We start from the raw sequence: 20,404 nt of genomic DNA, 5'->3' as shown, positions 1-20,404 counted from the left end.
AATAATGCTGGCGTCACGGAATAAGTTAGGAAGTATTCCCTTGGCTTCTGTGTCCTGGAAGTGGTTCTAGACAATTGGTATAATTCATTTCTTTAATATTTTATAGAACTCACCACTGAACCCATTTGGGCCTGGTGCTTTCATTTCAGAAGATTATCAATTATTGATTCAGTTTTTCTAATGGATATAGGTTTGTTCAGATTGCCTGTTTCTTCTTTGTGAGTTTTGGCAGATTGTCTCCTTAAGGAACTGGTCCATTTCGTCTAGGTTACCAAATCTTTGGGCATAGAGTTCTTCATAGTACTTACTATTCTTTTAATATCATGGAACCTGTAGTGATAGCTGCTTTTTCATTTCTGTCTTCTCTGTTTTTTTCTCAGCCTGGCTAGAGGCTTATTGATTTTATTGATCTTTTCAAAGAACCAGCTTTGGTTTTTATTAATTTTTTTCTCTGTTGATTTCTGTTTTTTTAAATTTCATTAATTTCTGCTCAGATTTTTTATTTTTTTACTTCTGCTTACTCTGAATTTCATTTACTCTTTTTTCTAGTTTTATAAGGTAGAAGCCAAGATGATTCATTTTAGATAAAGATCTTTCTGTTTTTCTAATATATGCATTTAATACTGTAAATTTCTCTCTAAGCACTGCTTTTCCTGTATCCCAGATGTCGATAAGTTGTGTTTTCATTTTCTTTTAGTTCAAAACATTTTTAAAATTTCTCTGGAGATTGCTTCTTTGACCCAAGTGGATCTAGGAATGTGTTATTTAGTCTCCCCATATTTGGGGGTTTTAGCTATCATTTTGTTATTGATTTCTAGTTTAATTTCATTATGGTCTAAGAATGAACATTGTATGATTTCTATTTTTTTTAATTTGTTGAGATTTGTTTTATAGCCCAGGACACGGTCTGTCTTGGTGAATGTTAACATGGGAGCTTAAAAAAAATATGTTTTCTGCTGTTGTTGGATGAAGTGGTCTATAGATGTCCATCATATCCAATTGATTAGTGATATTATTGGGTTCAACTATGTCCTTCCTGATTTTTTGCCTGCTGTATTTGTTCATTTCTGTTAAAGAGGTATGGATTAATCAATTTCTCACATAGTTTGGCCTCACATAGTTCGGCCTCACATAGTTCGACACTCTGTTGTTAGATGTTAAAGATTGTATGTCTTCTTGGAGAACTGACTACCTTATCATTAAGTAATGCCCTTCTTTAACCTGTATAATTTTCCTTACTTTGAAGTCTTCTCAGTTGTAAATTAATATAGCTACTCCTGCTTTCTTTTGATTAGTGTTACCATGATGTATCTTTCTCCATCCTTTAACTTTTAATATATATAGGCCTTTATATTTAAAGTGGCTTTACTGTAGGCAGTATATACTTGGGTCTTGCTTTTTTGATCCACTCTGACATTCAGTTCAGTTCAGTCGCTCAGTCGTGTCTGACTCTTTGCGACCCCATCGATCGCAGCACGCCAGGCCTCCCTGTCCCTCACCAAATCCCGGAGTTTACTCAAAATCATGTCCATCGAGTCGGTGATGCCATCCAGCCATCTCATCCTCTGTCGTCCCCTTCTCCTCCTGCCCTCAATCTCTCCCAGCATCAGGGTCTTTTCCAGTGAGTCAGCTCTTCACACGAGGTGGCCAAAGTATTGGAGTTTCAGCTTTAGCATCAGTCCTTCCAAAAAATACCCAGGACTAATCTCCTTTAGAATGGACTGGTTGGATCTCTTTGCAGTCCAAGGGACTCTGAAGAGTCTTCTCCAACACCACAGTTGAAAAGCATCAATTCTTCAGTGCTCAGCTTTCTTCACAGTCCAACTCTCACATCCATACATGACCACTAGAAACAGCATAGCCTTGACTAGATGGAGCTTTGTTGGCAAAGTAATGTCTCTGCTTTTTAATATGCTACCTAGGTTGGTCATAACTTTCCTTCCAAGGAGTAAGTATCTTTTAATTTCATGGTTGCAATCACCATCTGCAGTGATTTTGGAGCCCCCAAAAACAAAGTGTGACACTGTTTCCACTTAAAATTAGTGTACTTAGGCCATTGATATTCAAAGTGATTGTTGATAGAGCTGGATTAATGTCTGTGATATTTGCTACTTACTCTTTTCTATTTGTTGCCCTGTTTTTTGGTCCTATATTTGTCATCCATTTTTGGGGGGTGGGGGAATGGCTTTAATTAAGCATTTTATATTATTCTGTTTTCTCTCCTTCTTTAGTGTATTAGTTCTATTCTCTTTCACTTTTTTTAATGGTTGCCCTAGAGTTTGCAGTATTCATGTATGCTAATCTAATTCCACTTCGAGGTAAGACTGTACAGTTTTACTGTTAGTGAGAGTTTCTTATAATAACAAAATAATACTAATTCCTCACTCCCATCCCTTGTATCACTTTTGTTTCATGTATCATTTGTATCCTTGTATCATGCTGACATTCATTTCATTTACACACAACTATATAGATGCATAAATAGTCAAATACAACATTGCTGTTATTGGAACAGGGTTTTGTTAGATCAATCAAGAATAAGAAAAATTAGTTTTTATTTTACCTTATTCCCTCAGTGCTCTTTCTTTCTGTATAGCTGAACTTCTGACTAACTGAACTTCCCTTCTCTCTAAAGAACTTCTTTTAACATTTCAAAAGCCAAATCTACTAGCAATAAATATTCCCTCAGTTTTTGTTTGTTTTTTTTTTTTTTTGAGTTAGAATCCTTATTTTAATTTTCCAAAACCAGAAGATTGATATGTAAGTACAATTGCCTGATATATCCCCTGAGTTAAACCTCTGTCCATGCGATTTCTTTTTTTTTTTTTTTGGTTGTCTGAGTATTATTTATTTATTTATTTTTTATTTTTTTATTTTTTTTTTAATTATTTTTTTTAATTAAATTTTAAAATCTTTAATTCTTACATGTGTTCCCAAACATGAAACCCCCTCCCACCTCCCTCCCCATAACATCTCTGTGGGTGATCCCCATGCACCAGCCCCAAGCATGCTGTATCCTGCGTCAGACATAGACTGGCAATTCAATTCTTACATGATAGTATACATGATAGAATGCCATTCTCCCAAATCATCCCGCCCTCTCCCTCTCTCTCTGAGTCCAAAAGTCCGTTAAACACAGCTGTGTCTTTTTTCCTGTCTTGCATACAGGGTCGTCATTGCCATCTTTCTAAATTCCATATATATGTGTTAGTATACTGTATTGGTGTTTTTCTTTCTGGCTTACTTCACTCTGTATAATCGGCTCCAGTTTCATCCATCTCATCAGAACTGATTCAAATGAATTCTTTTTAACGGCTGAGTAATACTCCATTGTATACATGTACCAAAGCTTTCTTATCCATTCATCTGCTGATGGACATCTAGGTTGTTTCCATGTCCTGGCTATTATAAACAGTGCTGCGATGAACATTGGGGTACATGTGTCTCTTTCAATTCTGGTTTCCTCGGTGTGTATACCCAGCAGTGGGATTGCTGGGTCATAAGGTAGTTCTATTTGCAATTTTTTAAGGAATCTCCACACTGTTCTCCATAGTGGCTGCACTAGTTTGCATTCCCACCAACAGTGTAGGAGGGTTCCCTTTTCTCCACACCCTCTCCAGCATTTATTGCTTGCAGATTTTTGGATCGCAGCCATTCTGACTGGTGTGAAGTGGTACCTCATTGTGGTTTTGATTTGCATTTCTCTGATAATGAGTGATGTTGAGCATCTTTTCATGTGTTTGTTAGCCATCCGTATGTCTTCTTTGGAGAAATGTCTATTTAGTTCTTTGGCCCATTTTTTGATTGGGTCGTTTATTTTTCTGGAATTGAGCTGCATAAGTTGCTTGTATATTTTTGAGATTAGTTGTTTGTCAGTTGCTTCATTTGCTATTATTTTCTCCCATTCAGAAGGCTGTCTTTTCACCTTGCGTATATTTTCCTTTGTTGTGCAGAAGCTTTTAATTTTAATTAGATCCCATTTGTTTATTTTTGCTTTTATTTCCAGAATTCTGGGAGGTGGATCATAGAGGATCCTGCAGTGATTTATGTCTGAGAGTGTTTTGCCTATATTCTCCTCTAGGAGTTTTATAGTTTCTGGTCTTACATTTAGATCTTTAATCCATTTTGAGTTTATTTTTGTGTGCGGTGTTAGAAAGTGATCTAGTTTCATTCTTTTACAAGTGGTTGACCAGTTTTCCCAACACCACTTGTTAAAGAGATTGTCTTTACTCCATTGTATATTCTTGCCTCCTTTGTCAAAGATAAGGTGTCCATATGTGTGTGGATTTATCTCTGGGCTTTCTATTTTGTTCCATTGATCTATATGTCTGTCTTTGTGCCAGTACCATACTGTTTTGATGACTGTGGCTTTGTAGTAGAGCCTGAAGTCAGGCAAGTTGATTCCTCCAGTTCCATTCTTCTTTCTCAAGATTGCTTTGGCTATTCGAGGTTTTTTGTATTTCCATACAAATCTTGAAATTATTTGTTCTAGTTCTGTGAAAAATATGGCTGGTAGCTTGATAGGGATTGCGTTGAATTTGTAAATTGCTTTGGGTAGTATACTCATTTTCACTATATTGATTCTTCCAATCCATGAACATGGTATATTTCTCCATCTATTAGTGTCCTCTTTGATTTCTTTCATCAGTGTTTTATAGTTTTCTATATATAGGTCTTTAGTTTCCTTGGGTAGATATATTCCTAAGTATTTTATTCTTTTTGTTGCAATGGTGAATGGAATTGTTTCCTTAATTTCTTTTCCTACTTTCTCATTATTAGTGTATAGGAATGCAAGGGATTTCTGTGTGTTGATTTTATATCCTGCAACTTTACTATATTCATTGATGAGCTCTAGTAATTTTCTGGTGGAGTCTTTAGGGTTTTCCATGTAGAGGATCATGTCATCTGCAAACAGTGAGAGTTTTACTTCTTCTTTTCCAATTTGGATTCCTTTTATTTCTTTTTCTGCTCTGATTGCTGTGGCCAAAACTTCTAGAACTATGTTGAATAGTAGCGGTGAAAGTGGACACCCTTGTCTTGTTCCTGACTTTAGGGGAAATGCTTTCAATTTTTCACCATTGAGGATAAGGTTTGCTGTGGGTTTGTCATATATAGCTTTTATTATGTTGAGGTATGTTCCTTCTATTCCTGCTTTCTGGAGAGTTTTTATCATAAATGGATGTTGAATTTTGTCAAAGGCCTTCTCTGCATCTATTGAGATAATCATATGGTTTTTATTTTTCAATTTGTTAATGTGGTGAATTACATTGATTGATTTGCGGATATTGAAGAATCCTTGCATCCCTGGGATAAAGCCCACTTGGTCATGGTGTATGATCTTTTTAATATGTTGTTGGATTCTGATTGCTAGAATTTTGTTGAGGATTTTTGCATCTATGTTCATCAGTGATATTGGCCTGTAGTTTTCTTTTTTTGTGACATCTTTGTCAGGTTTTGGTATTAGGGTGATGGTGGCCTCATAGAATGAGTTTGGAAGTTTACCTTCCTCTGCAATTTTCTGGAAGAGTTTGAGTAGGATAGGTGTTAGCTCTTCTCTAAATTTTTGGTAGAATTCAGCTGTGAAGCCGTCTGGACCTGGGCTTTTGTTTGCTGGAAGATTTCTGATTACAGTTTCAATTTCCGTGCTGGTGATGGGTCTGTTAAGATTTTCTATTTCTTCCTGGTTCAGTTTTGGAAAATTGTACTTTTCTAAGAATTTGTCCATTTCTTCCACATTGTCCATTTTATTGGCATACAACTGCTGATAGTAGTCTCTTATGATCTTTTGTATTTCTGTGCTGTCTGTTGTGATCTCTCCATTTTCATTTCTAATTTTATTGATTTGATTTTTCTCTCTTTGCTTCTTGATGAGTCTGGCTAGTGGTTTGTCAATTTTATTTATCCTTTCAAAGAACCAGCTTTTGGCCTTGTTGATTTTTGCTATGGTCTCTTTTGTTTCTTTAGCATTTATTTCTGCCCTAATTTTTAAGATTTCTTTCCTTCTACTAACTCTGGGGTTCTCCAATTCTTCCTTTTCTAGTTGCTTTAGTTGTAGAGTTAGGTTATTTATTTGACTTTTTTCTTGTTTCTTGAGGTATGCCTGTATTGCTATGAACTTTCCTCTTAGCACTGCTTTTATAGTGTCCCACAGGTTTTGGGTTGTTGTGTTTTCATTTTCATTAGTTTCTATGCATATTTTGATTTCTTTTTTGATTTCTTCTGTGATTTGTTGGTTATTCAGAAGTGTGTTGTTCAACCTCCATATGTTGGAATTTTTAGTAGTTTTTCTCCTGTAATTGAGATCTAATCTTAATGCATTATGGTCAGAAAAGATGCTTGGAATGATTTCGATTTTTTTGAATTTATCAAGTTTAGATTTGTGGCCCAGGATGTGATCTATCCTGGAGAAGGTTCCATGAGCACTTGAAAAAAAGGTGAAATTCATTGTTTTGGGGTGAAATGTCCTATAGATATCAATTAGGTCTAATTGATCTAATGTATCATTTAAAGTTTGTGTTTCTTTGTTAATTTTCTGTTTAGTTGATCTGTCCATAGGTGTGAGTGGGGTATTAAAGTCTCCCACTATTATTGTGTTATTGTTGATTTCCCCTTTCATACTTGTTAGCATTTGTCTTACATATTGCGGTGCTCCTATATTGGGTGCATATATATTTATAATTGTTATATCTTCTTCTTGGATTGATCCTTTGATCATTATGTAGTGGCCTTCTTTGTCTCTTTTCACAGCCTTTGTTTTAAAGTCTATTTTATCAGATATGAGTATTGCCACTCCTGCTTTCTTTTGGTCTCTATTTGCGTGGTATATCTTATTCCAGCCCTTCACTTTCAGTCTATATGTGTCCCTTGTTTTGAGGTGGGTCTCTTGTAAGCAGCATATAGAGGGGTCTTGTTTTTGTATCCATTCGGCCAGTCTTTGTCTTTTGGTTGGGGCGTTCAACCCATTTACGTTTAAGGTAATTATTGATAAGTATGATTCCGTTACCATTTACTTTATTGTTTTGGGTTCGGGTTTATACACCCTTTTCGGTTTCCTGTCTAGAGAATATCCTTTAGAATTTGTTGGAGAGCTGGTTTGGTGGTGCTGAATTCTCTCAGCTTTTGCTTGTCTGTAAAGCTTTTGATTTCTCCCTCGTATTTGAATGAGATCCTTGCTGGGTACAGTAATCTGGGCTGTAGGTTATTGTCTTTCATCACTTTAAGTATGTCTTGCCATTCCCTCCTGGCCTGAAGAGTTTCTATTGAAAGATCAGCTGTTATCCTTATGGGAATCCCCTTGTGTGTTATTTGTTGTTTTTCCCTTGCTGCTTTTAATATTTGTTCTTTGTGTTTGACCTTTGTTAATTTAATTAATATGTGTCTTGGGGTGTTTCGCCTTGGGTTTATCCTATTTGGAACTCTCTGTGTTTCTTGGACTTGGGTGATTATTTCCTTCCCCATTTTAGGGAAGTTTTCAACTATTATCTCCTCAAGGATTTTCTCATGATCTTTCTTTCTGTCTTCTTCTTCTGGGACTCCTATAATTCGAATGTTGTAGCGTTTCATATTGTCCTGGAGGTCTCTGAGATTGTCCTCGTTTCTTTTAATTCGTATTTCTTGTTTCCTCTCTGATTCATTTATTTCTACCATTCTATCTTCTATTTCACTAATCCTATCTTCTGCCTCCGTTATTCTACTATTTGTTGCCTCCAGAGTGTTTCTGATCTCATTTATTGCATTATTCATTATATTTTGACTCTTTTTTATTTCTTCTAGGTCCTTGTTAAACCTTTCTTGCATCTTCTCAATCCTTGTCTCTAGGCTATTTATCTGTGATTCCATTTTTATTTCAAGATTTTGGATCATTTTCACTATCAATATTCGGAATTCCTTCTCAGGTAGATTCCCTACTTCTTCCTCTTTTGTTTGGTTTGGTGGGCAACTCTCCTGTTCCTTTACCTGCTGAGTATTCCTCTGTCTCTTCATCTTGGTTATATTGCTGCGTTTGGGGTGGTCTTTTTATATTCTGGTAATTTGTGGAGTTCTCTTTATTATGGAGCTTCCTCACTGTGGGTGGGGTTCTATCAGTGGCTTGTCAAGGTTTCCTGGTTAGGGAGGCTTGTGTTGGAGTTCTGGTGGGTGGAGCTGGGTTTCTTCTCTCTGGAGTGCAGTGGAGTGACCAGTGATGGGTTATGAGACATCAAAGGTTTTGGAATAATTTTGAGCTGCCTGTATATTCAAGTTCAGGGGAGTGTTCTTGTGTTGCTGGAGAATTTGAGTGATATGTCTTGTTTTGGAACTTGTTGGCCCTTGGGTGGAGCTTGGTTTCAGTGTAAGTATGAAGGCATTTGATGAGCTCCTATTGCTTAATGTTCCCTGAATTCAAGAGTTCTCTAATGTTTTCAGGCTTTGTATTTAAGCCTCCTGCTTCTGGTCTTCAGTTTTTACAGTAGCCTCTAGACTTCTCCATCTATACAGCACCGATGATAAAACATCTAGGTTAAAGATGAAAAGTTTCTCCACATTGAGGGACACTCAGAGAGGTTCACTGAGTTACAAGGAGAAGAGAAGATGGAGGGGGTAGTTAGAGGTAACTGGAATGAGATGCGGTGAGATCAAAAGAGGAGAGAGCAAGCTAGGCAGTAGTCAGTTCCTAATGTGCGCTCTATAGTCTGGACCGCTCAGAGGTATTTACGGAGTTATACGGGGAAGAGGAGATGGAGGAAGTAGACAGAGGTGACCAGGAGGATAAGAGAGAAGAATGAGAAGGAGAGAGACAAATCCTGCCAGTAACCAGTTCCTTAGGTGTTCTCCACTGTCTGGAACACACAGAGATTCACAGAGTTGGATAGAGAAGAGATGGGGGAGAAAAGAGACAGAGGCCACCTGGTGGAGAAAAAGGAGAGTCCATAGGAGAAGAGAGTGGTCAAGCCAGTAATCTCGCTCTCAGGTAAACTTGGGTAGTGAAGTTTGGGTTTTTAAATGAACATAATTGACAACAAAAACCTAAGAGCAAAGGTTAAAAATCTAGAGTAGAGGTTGGATTTTCAAAAATACAATATTAAAGAAAAGAAGCAGAAGGAAAAAGCAGGAAAGAAAGAGAGAAAAAAAAACCAAGAATTATTAAAAAAAAAACAAGCAAACAAAAAAAACAAAACAAACAAACAAAAAAAACCCCACCAACAACCATCCAAAGACTATATATGGTGTTTGCCTTAAAAAAAAAAAAAAGTCTTTTTTTTAAAAATAGTAATAATAGGTTATAGTAATAAAAATTAGAGGAGAAATAGAAGATTTAACAATTAAAAAAAAAGGTTAGAAAAAAAAAAGAAGAAAAAAAAAGAAAAAAAAAAGGAATGATTTTTAAAATAGTAAAAATATATCTGGCTCTTCTCTGATGTTTTGGGCCGTGTGGGATCACTTCCAAGGTGGTTCCCTCTGTTTAACTTCTTCCGTTTGCTGGTTTTTCAGGCTCACTAGTTCAGTCGCGCTGTGGGGAGGGGGAATGCCGCAAACAAATAGCGCTGTCGTGTGCTCACAGTGTCACAGCCCCGCTTGACCTGTCCCTTCTCGCGGCGCACAAACCGCTCCGGCTCTACGATGCACAGCCGGGAACCGTCTGGGGCCGGCCCTAGGCTGCGTGCACTTCCCGGTCCAAGCCGCTCATGTTTGGCGCTCAGGCAGCCCTCAGAGGCACAGATTCGGCTGGGACTGAGCTTTGTGCCCTTCCCAGGTCCGAGTAGCTCAGGAGTTTGGCGAGCGTGATCGCCGCGTCTTGTCACCTTTTCTGTCGCTGCTGCTCAACTTTCTGGGTGGACCGCTGGCGTCCCCCGTGAGGCAGATTGTGACTGTTCAGCACCCCCAGAAGTCTTAGCAAAGAAGCCCGCTTGCAGTTAGGTAAGTAAAGTCTCTCCGGGACTGCAATTGCCCCTTTCCAGTCCTTACGGCTCTGGCTGCCTGTCCCCGGCGGGGGATGATCTGCAGCCGGCTTTTCCCGTTCCGTCCTTTGTTCTGTGCTCGGTCCTGGCGGCGTCTTATGTTCGAGCTTTTCGTGCTGTAGCTATCACACAGTCTGGTTTGCTAGCGCAAGTTAGATCGTTCTGGTTGCGTGTGGGGCGTTCCTGCCCGATTCTTACAAAGCACTGCAGCCCGCGCCTCCCGCGCGTCCCTGCCCTGCCCCCACTTCCCAATGGCGGATGCAGGCGTCTGTGCTGCTTTTCCGCTGGGGGAGTTACTGTTGGGCTTGTAATCTCTTGGTTTTAATTATTTCTTTATTTTTCCTTCCTGTTATGTTGCCCTCTGGGTTTCCAAGACTCGCCACAGACTCGGCAGGGAGAGTGTTTCCTGGTGTTTGGAAACCTCTCTTCTTAAAATTCCCTTCCCGGGACGGGCTTCCCTTCCCGGGACGGAGTTCCCTCCCCACCTCCTTTGTCTCCTTTTTCGTCGTTTATATTTTTTCCTACCTGTTTTTGAAGACAATGGTCTGCTTTTCTGGTTGCCTGCTGTCCTCTGCCAGCCTACAGAGGTTGTTTTGTGGAGTTTGCTCAGCGTTGAAATGTTCTTTTGAGGAATTTGTGAGGGAGAAAGTGGTCTTCCCGTCCTATTCCTCCGCCATCTTTATGCTCCTCCTCAGTTTTTGTTTAATGAAGTGTTTTGTCTTCTTCACTTTTGAAGGATAATTTCACAGGATACAAGGTGGGTTTTTTCTCTTAACACTAAATATTTCACTCCATTGTCTTACTTGAATGACTTACTAAGGAGAAGTCAAGCGTAATTCTTACCTTGCGCCTCTACCAGTAAGGTAAGGCTTTTAATTCTCTGTGACTGCTTTTAGGGCTTTTTGCCCCTCCTTTTTTCTTCTGTAGTTTGAAAATGATATGCATTTGCATTCATCCTGCTTAGTGTTCTCTTGAGTTTCCTAGGTCTGTCTATGGTTTGGTGTCTGACATTAATTGGGGAAATTATCATCATTGTTGTTTCAAATGCTTTTATTCTTTCTCTCCTTATCCTTTTGGTATTCCTATTACACATATTGTAGTTTTTGTAGTTTTGTAGTTTTGTCACTTTTCTTGGATATTTTGTTCTGATCCCCGCACCCCACCCACCAACCCCAGTCATTTTTCCTCTTTGCTTTTCAGTTTTAGAGGTTACCACTGAGATATCAAGCTTGGAGATTCTTTCCCTCAACCATGTCCAAACTACTAGTAGTTCATCAAAGACATTATTCATTTCTGTTATGGTGTTTTTGATCTTTAGTATTTCTTTTTGTTTCTTTCTTAGAATTTCCATCTCTCCACTTGTATTGCTCATCTGTTTTTGCATACTGTCTTCTTTATACATACTGTTTGCTTTATCCATATCAGTATATTAATCATTTTTGTTTCAAATTCTGGTCTGATCATTCCAGCATCACTGTTGTATATGAGTCTGGTTCTTAGGCTTGCTCCGTCTCTTCAAACTGTGTTTTTGCATTTTAGTATGTTCTTTTTTCATGAGAGTCATGCTGGAAAGCCAGAAGTCCCTTAATTTATTTTAAAACTTTGTCAAGCATAATCTTTTTGCACTTATTTTTAAGCTTTTGGGTTTTGTTACTCACAGTCAAATTTTGAGTATGCAATTGATCAACAATGTGGGTTTGTACTATGCAGATCCACTTATATATAGATTTTTTTCAGTGCATACTACAGATCTTATGGTTGGCTCAATCTGTAGATGCAGAACCATGAATATTGAGGCCCAGCTGTAAAGTCATATGTGCATTTTCAACTGCTTGGAGGGTCAGTGCTTCTAACCCCCGTGTTGTTCAGGGATCCGCTGAATATACTCTAAAAATGTTAATCAGCAAAATAACTTCTTAGAAAAATTAAATTATTAAACTTAAGATTGATTTAGTTCAGTCTTTCCTGTGACAATCTTTTGAATAACCTTTTCTGGATTTACATTTGGCAAGTCAGTTACTGTAAAACTCCTTTTTAGTTGTTTTGTCAGAGAAACCAAATGGAATAAGTTTGCTTTGCTGATCTGAATGTCTAAATGTCTAGTTTTACCTGGAAAGTTGAGCTTCTCTAATTTTTTTTTACCTAGTAAATACATTTTCTCTACGAAAACCTATTATATAAATGAGTAATTATGAATTATACATTAATTAACTGTGACATTGATAACCTATAAACATGGTACTGAATGGTGTGTTTCCATTTTCAAGTGTTCTTTACTTTATTTTTAAGCTTCTTCTCAGCCTATCGATAACCATGTTAGCCCACCTTCCTACTTGGGCCAGACACCAGCATCACCAGCCAGATATTCACCTGTTTCTAAAGCAGTACTTGGAGATGATGAAATTACGAGGTAAGGAATTGAATAGTCATCATTCTTACATAAAGCCAATCAACCAAGTAGGATAGTCACAGTTTTCAGGACTAAATAATTCTATTAACAGATAATAAATTTAAACCTTAATTTTTTATTTGAAAGGTTCATAAAGGGCCATAAGTGTAAAAATATTTTACTTTACAAATCTCCACTTTTTTAAATGTTCCTTTTTTCAAGGATTGGTAAATTATACTTAAAAATTAGTTTAGGTGAAATGAAGTTAAAAGTATACTTATGAATATTTAAAACTAACTTTTCATATAGTACATTTCTAATATATACCATAAAATATTATGGCTATCATTTGATTAGTATTCAGAATTTTGTTTGTTGGTATATATATTTGATATTCTGACACCTAAAATCTACTTTCATCTAACATTACTAACATTACTCACTGAAGTTTGCAGATTATCTTTTTATTCCCAAAAAACTTAGATAAGTAGGAAACAAAAAGTGAAAAAATATTTTAGGTGTTTTTCATATTATTCAACTTAGTAATGTATTATATATGAACAGTTTGCTGTATAACTTTGATGGAAGTATTTCATATTAGCTTTATAGAATTTAATGGTAAATGCTACCAATTAATGTCATTTATGTTTTTTAAATTTTATTATTATTGACTATTTTTTTGAACTTTTATAATTATTCTGTATTAGTTAGACTACCAACTCTAAGCAGTGATCTCTTAAATGTCAGGTAGGAGTGTTTGTCCTGTCCTCTTCTTCAAGAGTTACCAGTGTTGAGGATTTAATTTAATAGGTGCTCAGTAATTGTTTTAGAATGTATATTATCAGAAAGAATAGCATCTATGATTATATGTTTCTGATATGAATTTTTAGGGCTGTTAACATTTAGGCTGTGCTAGTATACTGATGTATCATGGCTGTTTTCTTGTTGCTATTATCTAATAGTGTTTATTTATAGAAGTAAAGTGGAAGTAGTTAACGGTTTATGTAGTCTTTAGTCAGCATATTTCTCAAATTAAAAATATGTTAGCATCTTCACTGCTATTCCCATCTTTTTTCACTACATATCTCTTGTCTAGAATATTGTGTTGAACTTTTAGTATTACACAACAGGCCTACCTGTTTCCCTATATTTTTAAAATCAGGTGGTTGATTATTGAATATGTCTTTCTAAAATGCTGTGTTTTATCACTCTCTTTTGATAATTCTATTACTTTGCCCAGATAATGAAGTATTGAAATCTTTACTTCATATTAGAAGCTTTGCACAGTTTGACCCTAAACACTTTTTCAGAGAGTATATCACATTACCAATATAAAAGGAAGATAAAAGAATTCCCAGCATATAGTTAATGACTCTAAATTTCATTTTTTAATACCTTTATTACAATATGATTTACATACCATACACTTTAGCTATTTAAAATGTATGGCTCTGTGATTTTTCATGTATTACAATAGAAATTTTTTAAATTATGGTAAAATATATATAACACCTTACCTGCCTTTTGAGAAATCTCTATGCAGGTCAAGTAACAGACCAGACATGAAACAGCAGACTGGTTCCAAATTGGGAAAGGAGTATGTCAAGGCTATATATTGTCACTCTGCTTATTTAACTTAACATGCAAAGTACATCATGTGAAATGCTGGGCGGATGAAGCGCCAGCTAGAATCAAGATTGCTAGGAGAAATATCAATAACCTCAAGATATGCAGATGACACCACCCTTATGGCAGAAAGCAAAGAGGAACTGAAGTGCCTCTTGAAAGTGAAAGTGGAGGGTAAAAAAGTTGGCTTGTTGAGGGTAAAAAACACTCAACATTCAAAAAATGAAGATCATGGCATCTGGTCCCATCACTTCATGGCAAATAGATGGGAAAACAATGGAAACAGTGACAGAATTTATTTTCTTGCGCTCCAGAATCACTGCAGATGGTGACTTCAGTCATGAAATTAAAAGACACTTGCTCCTTAGAAGAAAAGCTACAACAAACCTAGACAACATATTAAAAACCAGAGACATTACTTTGCCGACAAAGGGTCCATCTAGTCAAAGCTATGGTTTTTCCAGTAGTCATGTATGGATGTAAAAGTTGGACCATAAAGAGACCTGAGTGCCGAAGAATTGATGCTTTTGAACTGTGGTGTTGGAGAAGACTCTTGAGAGTCCCTTGGATTGCAAAGCAATCCAACCAGTCCATCCTAAAGGAAGTCAGTCCTGAATATTCATTGGAAGAACTGATGCTGAAATTCCAATATTTTGGCCACCTGATGCAAAGAACTGACTCATTAGAAAAAGACCTTGATGCCGGGAAATATTGAAGGCAGATGGAGAAGGGGACGTCAGAGGATGAGATGGTTGGATCGCATCACCGACTCAGTGGACATCAACCTGAGCAAGCTCCAGGAGTTGGTGATGGACAGGGGAGCCTGGCATGTTGCAGTCCTTGGGATTGCAAAGAGTCAGACACTACTGAGTGACTGAACTGAACAGATGTATAACATAAAAAGTGCTATTGTAACCTTTTCAAATTGTGGTTCAGTGGCATTAATGACCAACACCAGTCTTTTTCCAAACCCTTTTCATCACCTCAGACTCTGTAATCATTAAGCATTAACTCACATTTCCTGTTCTAGCCCCTGATAACCTCTAATCATATTACATCTTTGTAAATTTGTATATTCTAAACTGTTCACTTAGTGGAATCTTACAATACTTAACATTTTGTATCTGGTTTCTTTCACTTAGCATAATGTTTACAAGTTTCATACATGTTGTTTTATGCATCCAAATTCTTATTTATGGCTATATAATATTTCACTGTATGTATATACCACATTTTGTTTACCACTCATCTGTTGATGGACACTTGGTTTGTCTCCACCTTTTGGGTATTGTGAGTAATGACATGATAAACATTGTCATGCACATATCTGCTTGTATACTTACTTTTAATTGCTTTAGATATATACATAGATATGGAATTACTGGAGCACATGGTAATAACTATATTTAGGTACATGAGGAATCACCTAATTGTTTTCTATGGCAGTCACACCATTTTGCATTCTCACCATCAGTATATGAGGGTTCCAGTTTCTCCATATTTTCATTAGTGCTTGCTTTTTCTATTTTGTTTTGTCTTATGGCCTTTGAAGCAGGTGGGATGTAGCTCATTGTGATTTGTTGCCTTTCCCTAATGATTAGTGTTGTTGAAGATCTCTTCATATGCATATGATATTTGAAAAGTTAGAATTTATTTTCCTCTGGAAATACTGGTAAATTTCAGCAGGATATTTTAAAATTATTATTTGCTAATGCAGCATTATAATTCCTACATATGTTTTAATGTACTATAGGAATCCTCACCATGAGGGCCACAATATAACAAGAAAATAAGACAGCACCAATATAGTAAAACCTGTCTTGTGCTCCTGATCCTACCCTGCTTCTCCTACTGCCCCACCAAGTTAACTTCTTACCTGAATTTTGATTTTATTATTCCTCTTTTTCTTTCATATATGTCTGTATGTGTATATTTCCTAAACAACATATTGTTTAATTTTGCTGATTTTGACAAGAAAATATGATTTTGTTAATCCTGAAGTGAACTGACAAAACTGATTGATAAATACCTGTGTGTGACTGGAAAACACCACTTTAAATTTTGAGCAGACAGATATTTAAGATTAGTCCTACATTATATGAAAGAATCCCTAAAATTCAATTTTTAGAAATATTCTTTTAAGCCATTTGTTACCAACAGCTTTCTCCAGTATTTTTTTAAAAAGCAGATTAAATTTTTAAAATATTTACCATGTATGAGACATTCTAATCTCAAATGATATTCTGTGATTCATCATATCTAAAATAGCCTGCTGTTGGAATGTTCATAGTCTTACTGAAAATGTAAATGGTTCTCACACAGTTATGTACAACTGGCAACGGATGTGCAGCATTATTAGTTGTAAAATGTATCCCGATTTCAGAGATTTTAAATTGTGAGTTGGAGGGAACACAAGAGATGCATGTAGAAAAATAGATGAAAAGCAGAGATAGGTAGATGAATTGGAGGGATGTGACTTAAGAAATAAAGATATTTAATTATTTTATATAAAAAAATCTAGAGATGGGCATTTCTAACATTTGTGTAGCAACCCTAGGTCCATGATGTCTCTGGGATTCTGTTGGTTTTATCTTCATGATTGTAATATGTCCAAATCAGTAATGGGATTTTATAGTTCATTCTTTTGTGGGGGTGAATTTGGGATAAGGAAGGGAACAAATGTGATTTGTGTGGCTACAGAATGAGCTTTGTCCTTGTTATGGTCTGTCTGTCTTAGGAAAGTGACAGTAAAATTTCCCTTTATTTCTCAAAGGCCAAAATAGGGTCATAGCCTCAAATTATCAGAGGAGAGTGGAAATACAGTGACTGGCATAGGTCATTCATGGTTTATCCCTTTGAGACTGGAAAGGGGACCTATGTACTTTCTCTAAACACAAAGGGATATCCACTTATTTCAACATGTGAGAAATGGAGTAACTACTTCTTAGACAATCAACTTTTCATGAGTATTATTTTTTGAGTGGGCTCTTTATATCATTTTTTAAAATTTTCACATTGCTTTCACCTTTTTATTTTAATTTTATATTTTGCTAAAAAGATTTTTAGCTTTTGTATAAAACTAGGATTTTTCTTTTTAATTTCTAGGCTTAGAAAGAATTTCTTTTCCCCAAAGTTTAGAAAACTCCTTTAAATTTCATCTAATTTTCTTAATAGTATGGTAATATGATATATCAGTGGGGAATTCTCATTGATAGACTGTGCAGTTCTTTATATATTTTAAGGTATTCAATATTTTTTTCATTTTCAGGGAACCTAGAAAAGTTGTTCTTCATCGTGGTTCAACAGGCCTTGGTTTCAACATTGTGGGAGGTGAAGATGGAGAAGGAATATTTATCTCCTTTATTTTGGCTGGAGGACCTGCTGATCTTAGTGGAGAGCTCAGAAAAGGAGATCGTATTATATCGGTAGGATATGTTAATCAAAATAATGTTTTTACTATTTTAACTATGACCTGTTAATTATTAAAAATTTTTATATTCTAAAGATATGGAAGGTATTTTGGCTATCTTCTTCTAACATTTTACAGCTTAATGTAGAGTTACAGAGTTGACCGGGAACATGTTCTGTATGATAGATTTTCTTTTGGTATTGCACTTAAAATATGTTAGTCTTTATGAATATACTTGAAGAAAGTATGCATTCTCTGTTTGTTGACTGCAAGGTTTTCTATGTCTGTTAACTCATGTTTGTTACTTGCATAGTTCATATCTTCTTTATGCTTCAGTCTATTGTTGCTTTATTATTAAAAACGGCTTTTAAAGTTTATGTGAATGGAAGTAGGTCTAACAGTTTGTCCTGGCAGCAATTTTTCTCCTTGTATATTTGAAGCTATGCTGTTAGATGCATCCAACTTTAGAATCAACTTTCCTTCCTGGTGAGTCCAAATTTTTTATCATTAGGTAATTATCAGTCAGATCTGATTTCTAGTTCATAAATTTTCTTCCATCTGTGTCTAATAAACTCTTTAGGCTAAAACTAACTTTTTCATTTCAAAGTATCATTTTCTTTCTAGAAGTTCTAATTCTTTTTCAAATCTTCCTTGGTGGTTTTGGGAGAATCTTGACTATTTAAAGTTTGTTATGTTATGTTCTTTTAGGTTTTTCTTTTAAACCAATTTATTTTATACAGACATACCTCAGAGATACTGCAGATTCAGTTCCAGGTCACCACCATAAAGCATATTGCAGTAAAGAAAGTCAAACAAATGTTTGGTTTCCCAATACATATAAAACTTATGATTATGTTATATTGTAGTCTGTTCAGTTCAGTTCAGTGGCTCAGTCATATCCAACTCTTTGCAACCCCTTAGACTGCAGCACGCCAGGCCTCCCTGTCCCTCACCAAATCCCGAAGTTTACTCAAACTCATGTCCATTGAGTCGGTGATGCCATCCAACCATCTCATCCTCTGTCATCCCCTTCTCCTCCCACCTTCTATCTTTCCCAGCAGCAGGGTCTCTTCCAATGAGTTGGTTCTTCACATCAGGTGCCCAGAGTACTGGAATTTCAGCTTTCAGCATCAGTCTTTCCAATGAATATTCAGGACTGATTTCTCTTAGAATAAACTGGTTGGATCTCCTTGCAGTCCAAGGGACTCTCAAGAGTCTTCTGCAACACCACAGTTCAAAAGCATCAGTTCTTCCACACTCAGCTTTCTTTATAGTCCAACTCTCACATCCATACATGACTACTAAAAAAACCATAGCTTTGACTAGACGGACCTTTGTTGGGAAAGTAATGTTTCTGCTTTTTAATATGCAATCTAGGTTGGTCGTAACTTTTCTTCCAAGGAGCAAGTGTCTTTTAGTTTCATGGCTGCAGTTCATCTGCAGTGATGTTGGAGCCAAGAAAAATAAAGTCTGCCACTGTTCCCACTGTTTCCCCATCTATTTGCCATGAAGTGATGGGACCGGATGCCATGATCTTAGTTTTCTGAATGTTGAGCTTTAAGCTAACTTTTTCACTCTCCTCTTATACTTTCATCAAGAGGCTCTTTAGTTCTTCTTTGCTTTCTGCCATAAGAGTGCTGTCATCTGCATATCTGAGGTTATTTATATTTCTCCCTGCAGTCTGATTCCAGCTTGTGCTTCCTCCAGTCCAGCATTTCTCATGATGTACCTTGCATATAAGTTAAATAAGCAGGGTGACAATATACAGCCTTGACATACTCCTTTCCCTATTTGGAACCAGTCTGTTGTTCCATGTCCAGTTCTAATTGTTGCTTCTTGACCTGCATACAGATTTCTCAAGAGGCAAGTCAGGTGGTCTGGTATTGCCATCTCTTAAATAATTTTCCACAGTTTGTTGTGATCCGCACAGTCAAAATCTTTGACATTAGTCAATAAACAGAAGCAGATGTTTTTCTGTACTCTGTTTCTCTTTTTTGATGATCGAAGGGATGTTGGCAATTTGAACTCTGGTTCCTCTGCTTTTTCTAAATCCAGCATGACCATCTGGAAGTTCACAGTTGATATACTGTTGAAGCCTGGCTTGGAGAATTTTGAACATTACTTTGCTAGCGTGTGAGACGAGTGCAGTTGTGCAGTAGTTTGAGCATTCTTTGGCATTGCCTTTCTTTGGGATTGGCATGAAAAGTGACCTTGCCAGTCCTGTGGCCACTGCTGAGTTTTCCAAATTTGCTGACATATTGAGTGCAGCACTTCCACAGCATCATCTTTTAGGATTTGAAATAGCTCAACTGGAATTCCATCACCTCCACTAGCTTTATTCGTAGTGATGCTTCCTAAGTCCCACTTGACTTTGCATTCCAGGATGTCTGGCTCTAGGTGAGTGATCATACCATCATGATTATCTGGGTCGTGAAGATCTTTTTTTGTACAATTCTTCTGTGTATTCTTGCCACCTCTTCTTAATATCTTCTGCTTCTGTTAGGTCTGTTAGATTAGCATTATGTCTAAAAAACAATGTCCATACCTTAATTTTATTTTATTGCTAAAAGATGCTAACCATCATCTGGATATGCAGAAAGTCATAATCTTTTTGCTGGTGGAGGGTTTGAAGTATTTCAAGAATTTACTAAAATGTGACAGTGACACAAAAGTGACACAAAGTGAACAAATGCTATTGGAAAAATAGCACCAATAGACTTGGTGAAAGCAAGGTTGCCACAAACTTCCAATTTGTTTAAATGCAGTACCTGTGAATACAGTAATGTAAAGCACAATAAAATGGGATATGTCTGTATTCTGTAAATAATATAATAGTTCTATTTTCTGAAGTTTAGGTATCTAATACATGTTACTTTATGATGACATGCTTTGTTTCCTTATGTTCTAAATTTTGCATTGTGAGCTTAATGTCAGTAATACTTTATATGTTGGTATTCAGTGCTGCCTGAATTGGCAAGTGGTATTCCTTGAAAATATCTTATATTGCTTGTAGTAGACTCAGGAGCATCATCCTTATAACCATTT

The 20,404-nt window shown here is 36.5% G+C and overlaps 1 protein-coding gene across 5 annotated transcripts in view; it reads left to right on the top strand.

The window, feature by feature from the left end:
- Positions 1 to 20,404, top strand: part of DLG1 (discs large MAGUK scaffold protein 1) — a 268,658-nt gene that overhangs the window by 177,992 nt on the left and 70,262 nt on the right. For all 5 annotated transcript variants that reach the window (XM_068969482.1, XM_068969640.1, XM_068969650.1 and 2 more), the window contains 2 exons: positions 12,225 to 12,345; positions 17,219 to 17,375. In XM_068969482.1, coding sequence (XP_068825583.1) covers positions 12,225 to 12,345; positions 17,219 to 17,375 — 278 coding nt within the window. The remainder of the gene's footprint in view (positions 1 to 12,224; positions 12,346 to 17,218; positions 17,376 to 20,404) is intronic.

This window comes from Capricornis sumatraensis, chromosome 1 (assembly GCF_032405125.1).
Source record: "Capricornis sumatraensis isolate serow.1 chromosome 1, serow.2, whole genome shotgun sequence".
NCBI classification, from domain to species: domain Eukaryota; kingdom Metazoa; phylum Chordata; class Mammalia; order Artiodactyla; family Bovidae; genus Capricornis; species Capricornis sumatraensis.
This window is presented reverse-complemented; position numbering and strand designations above follow the sequence as displayed.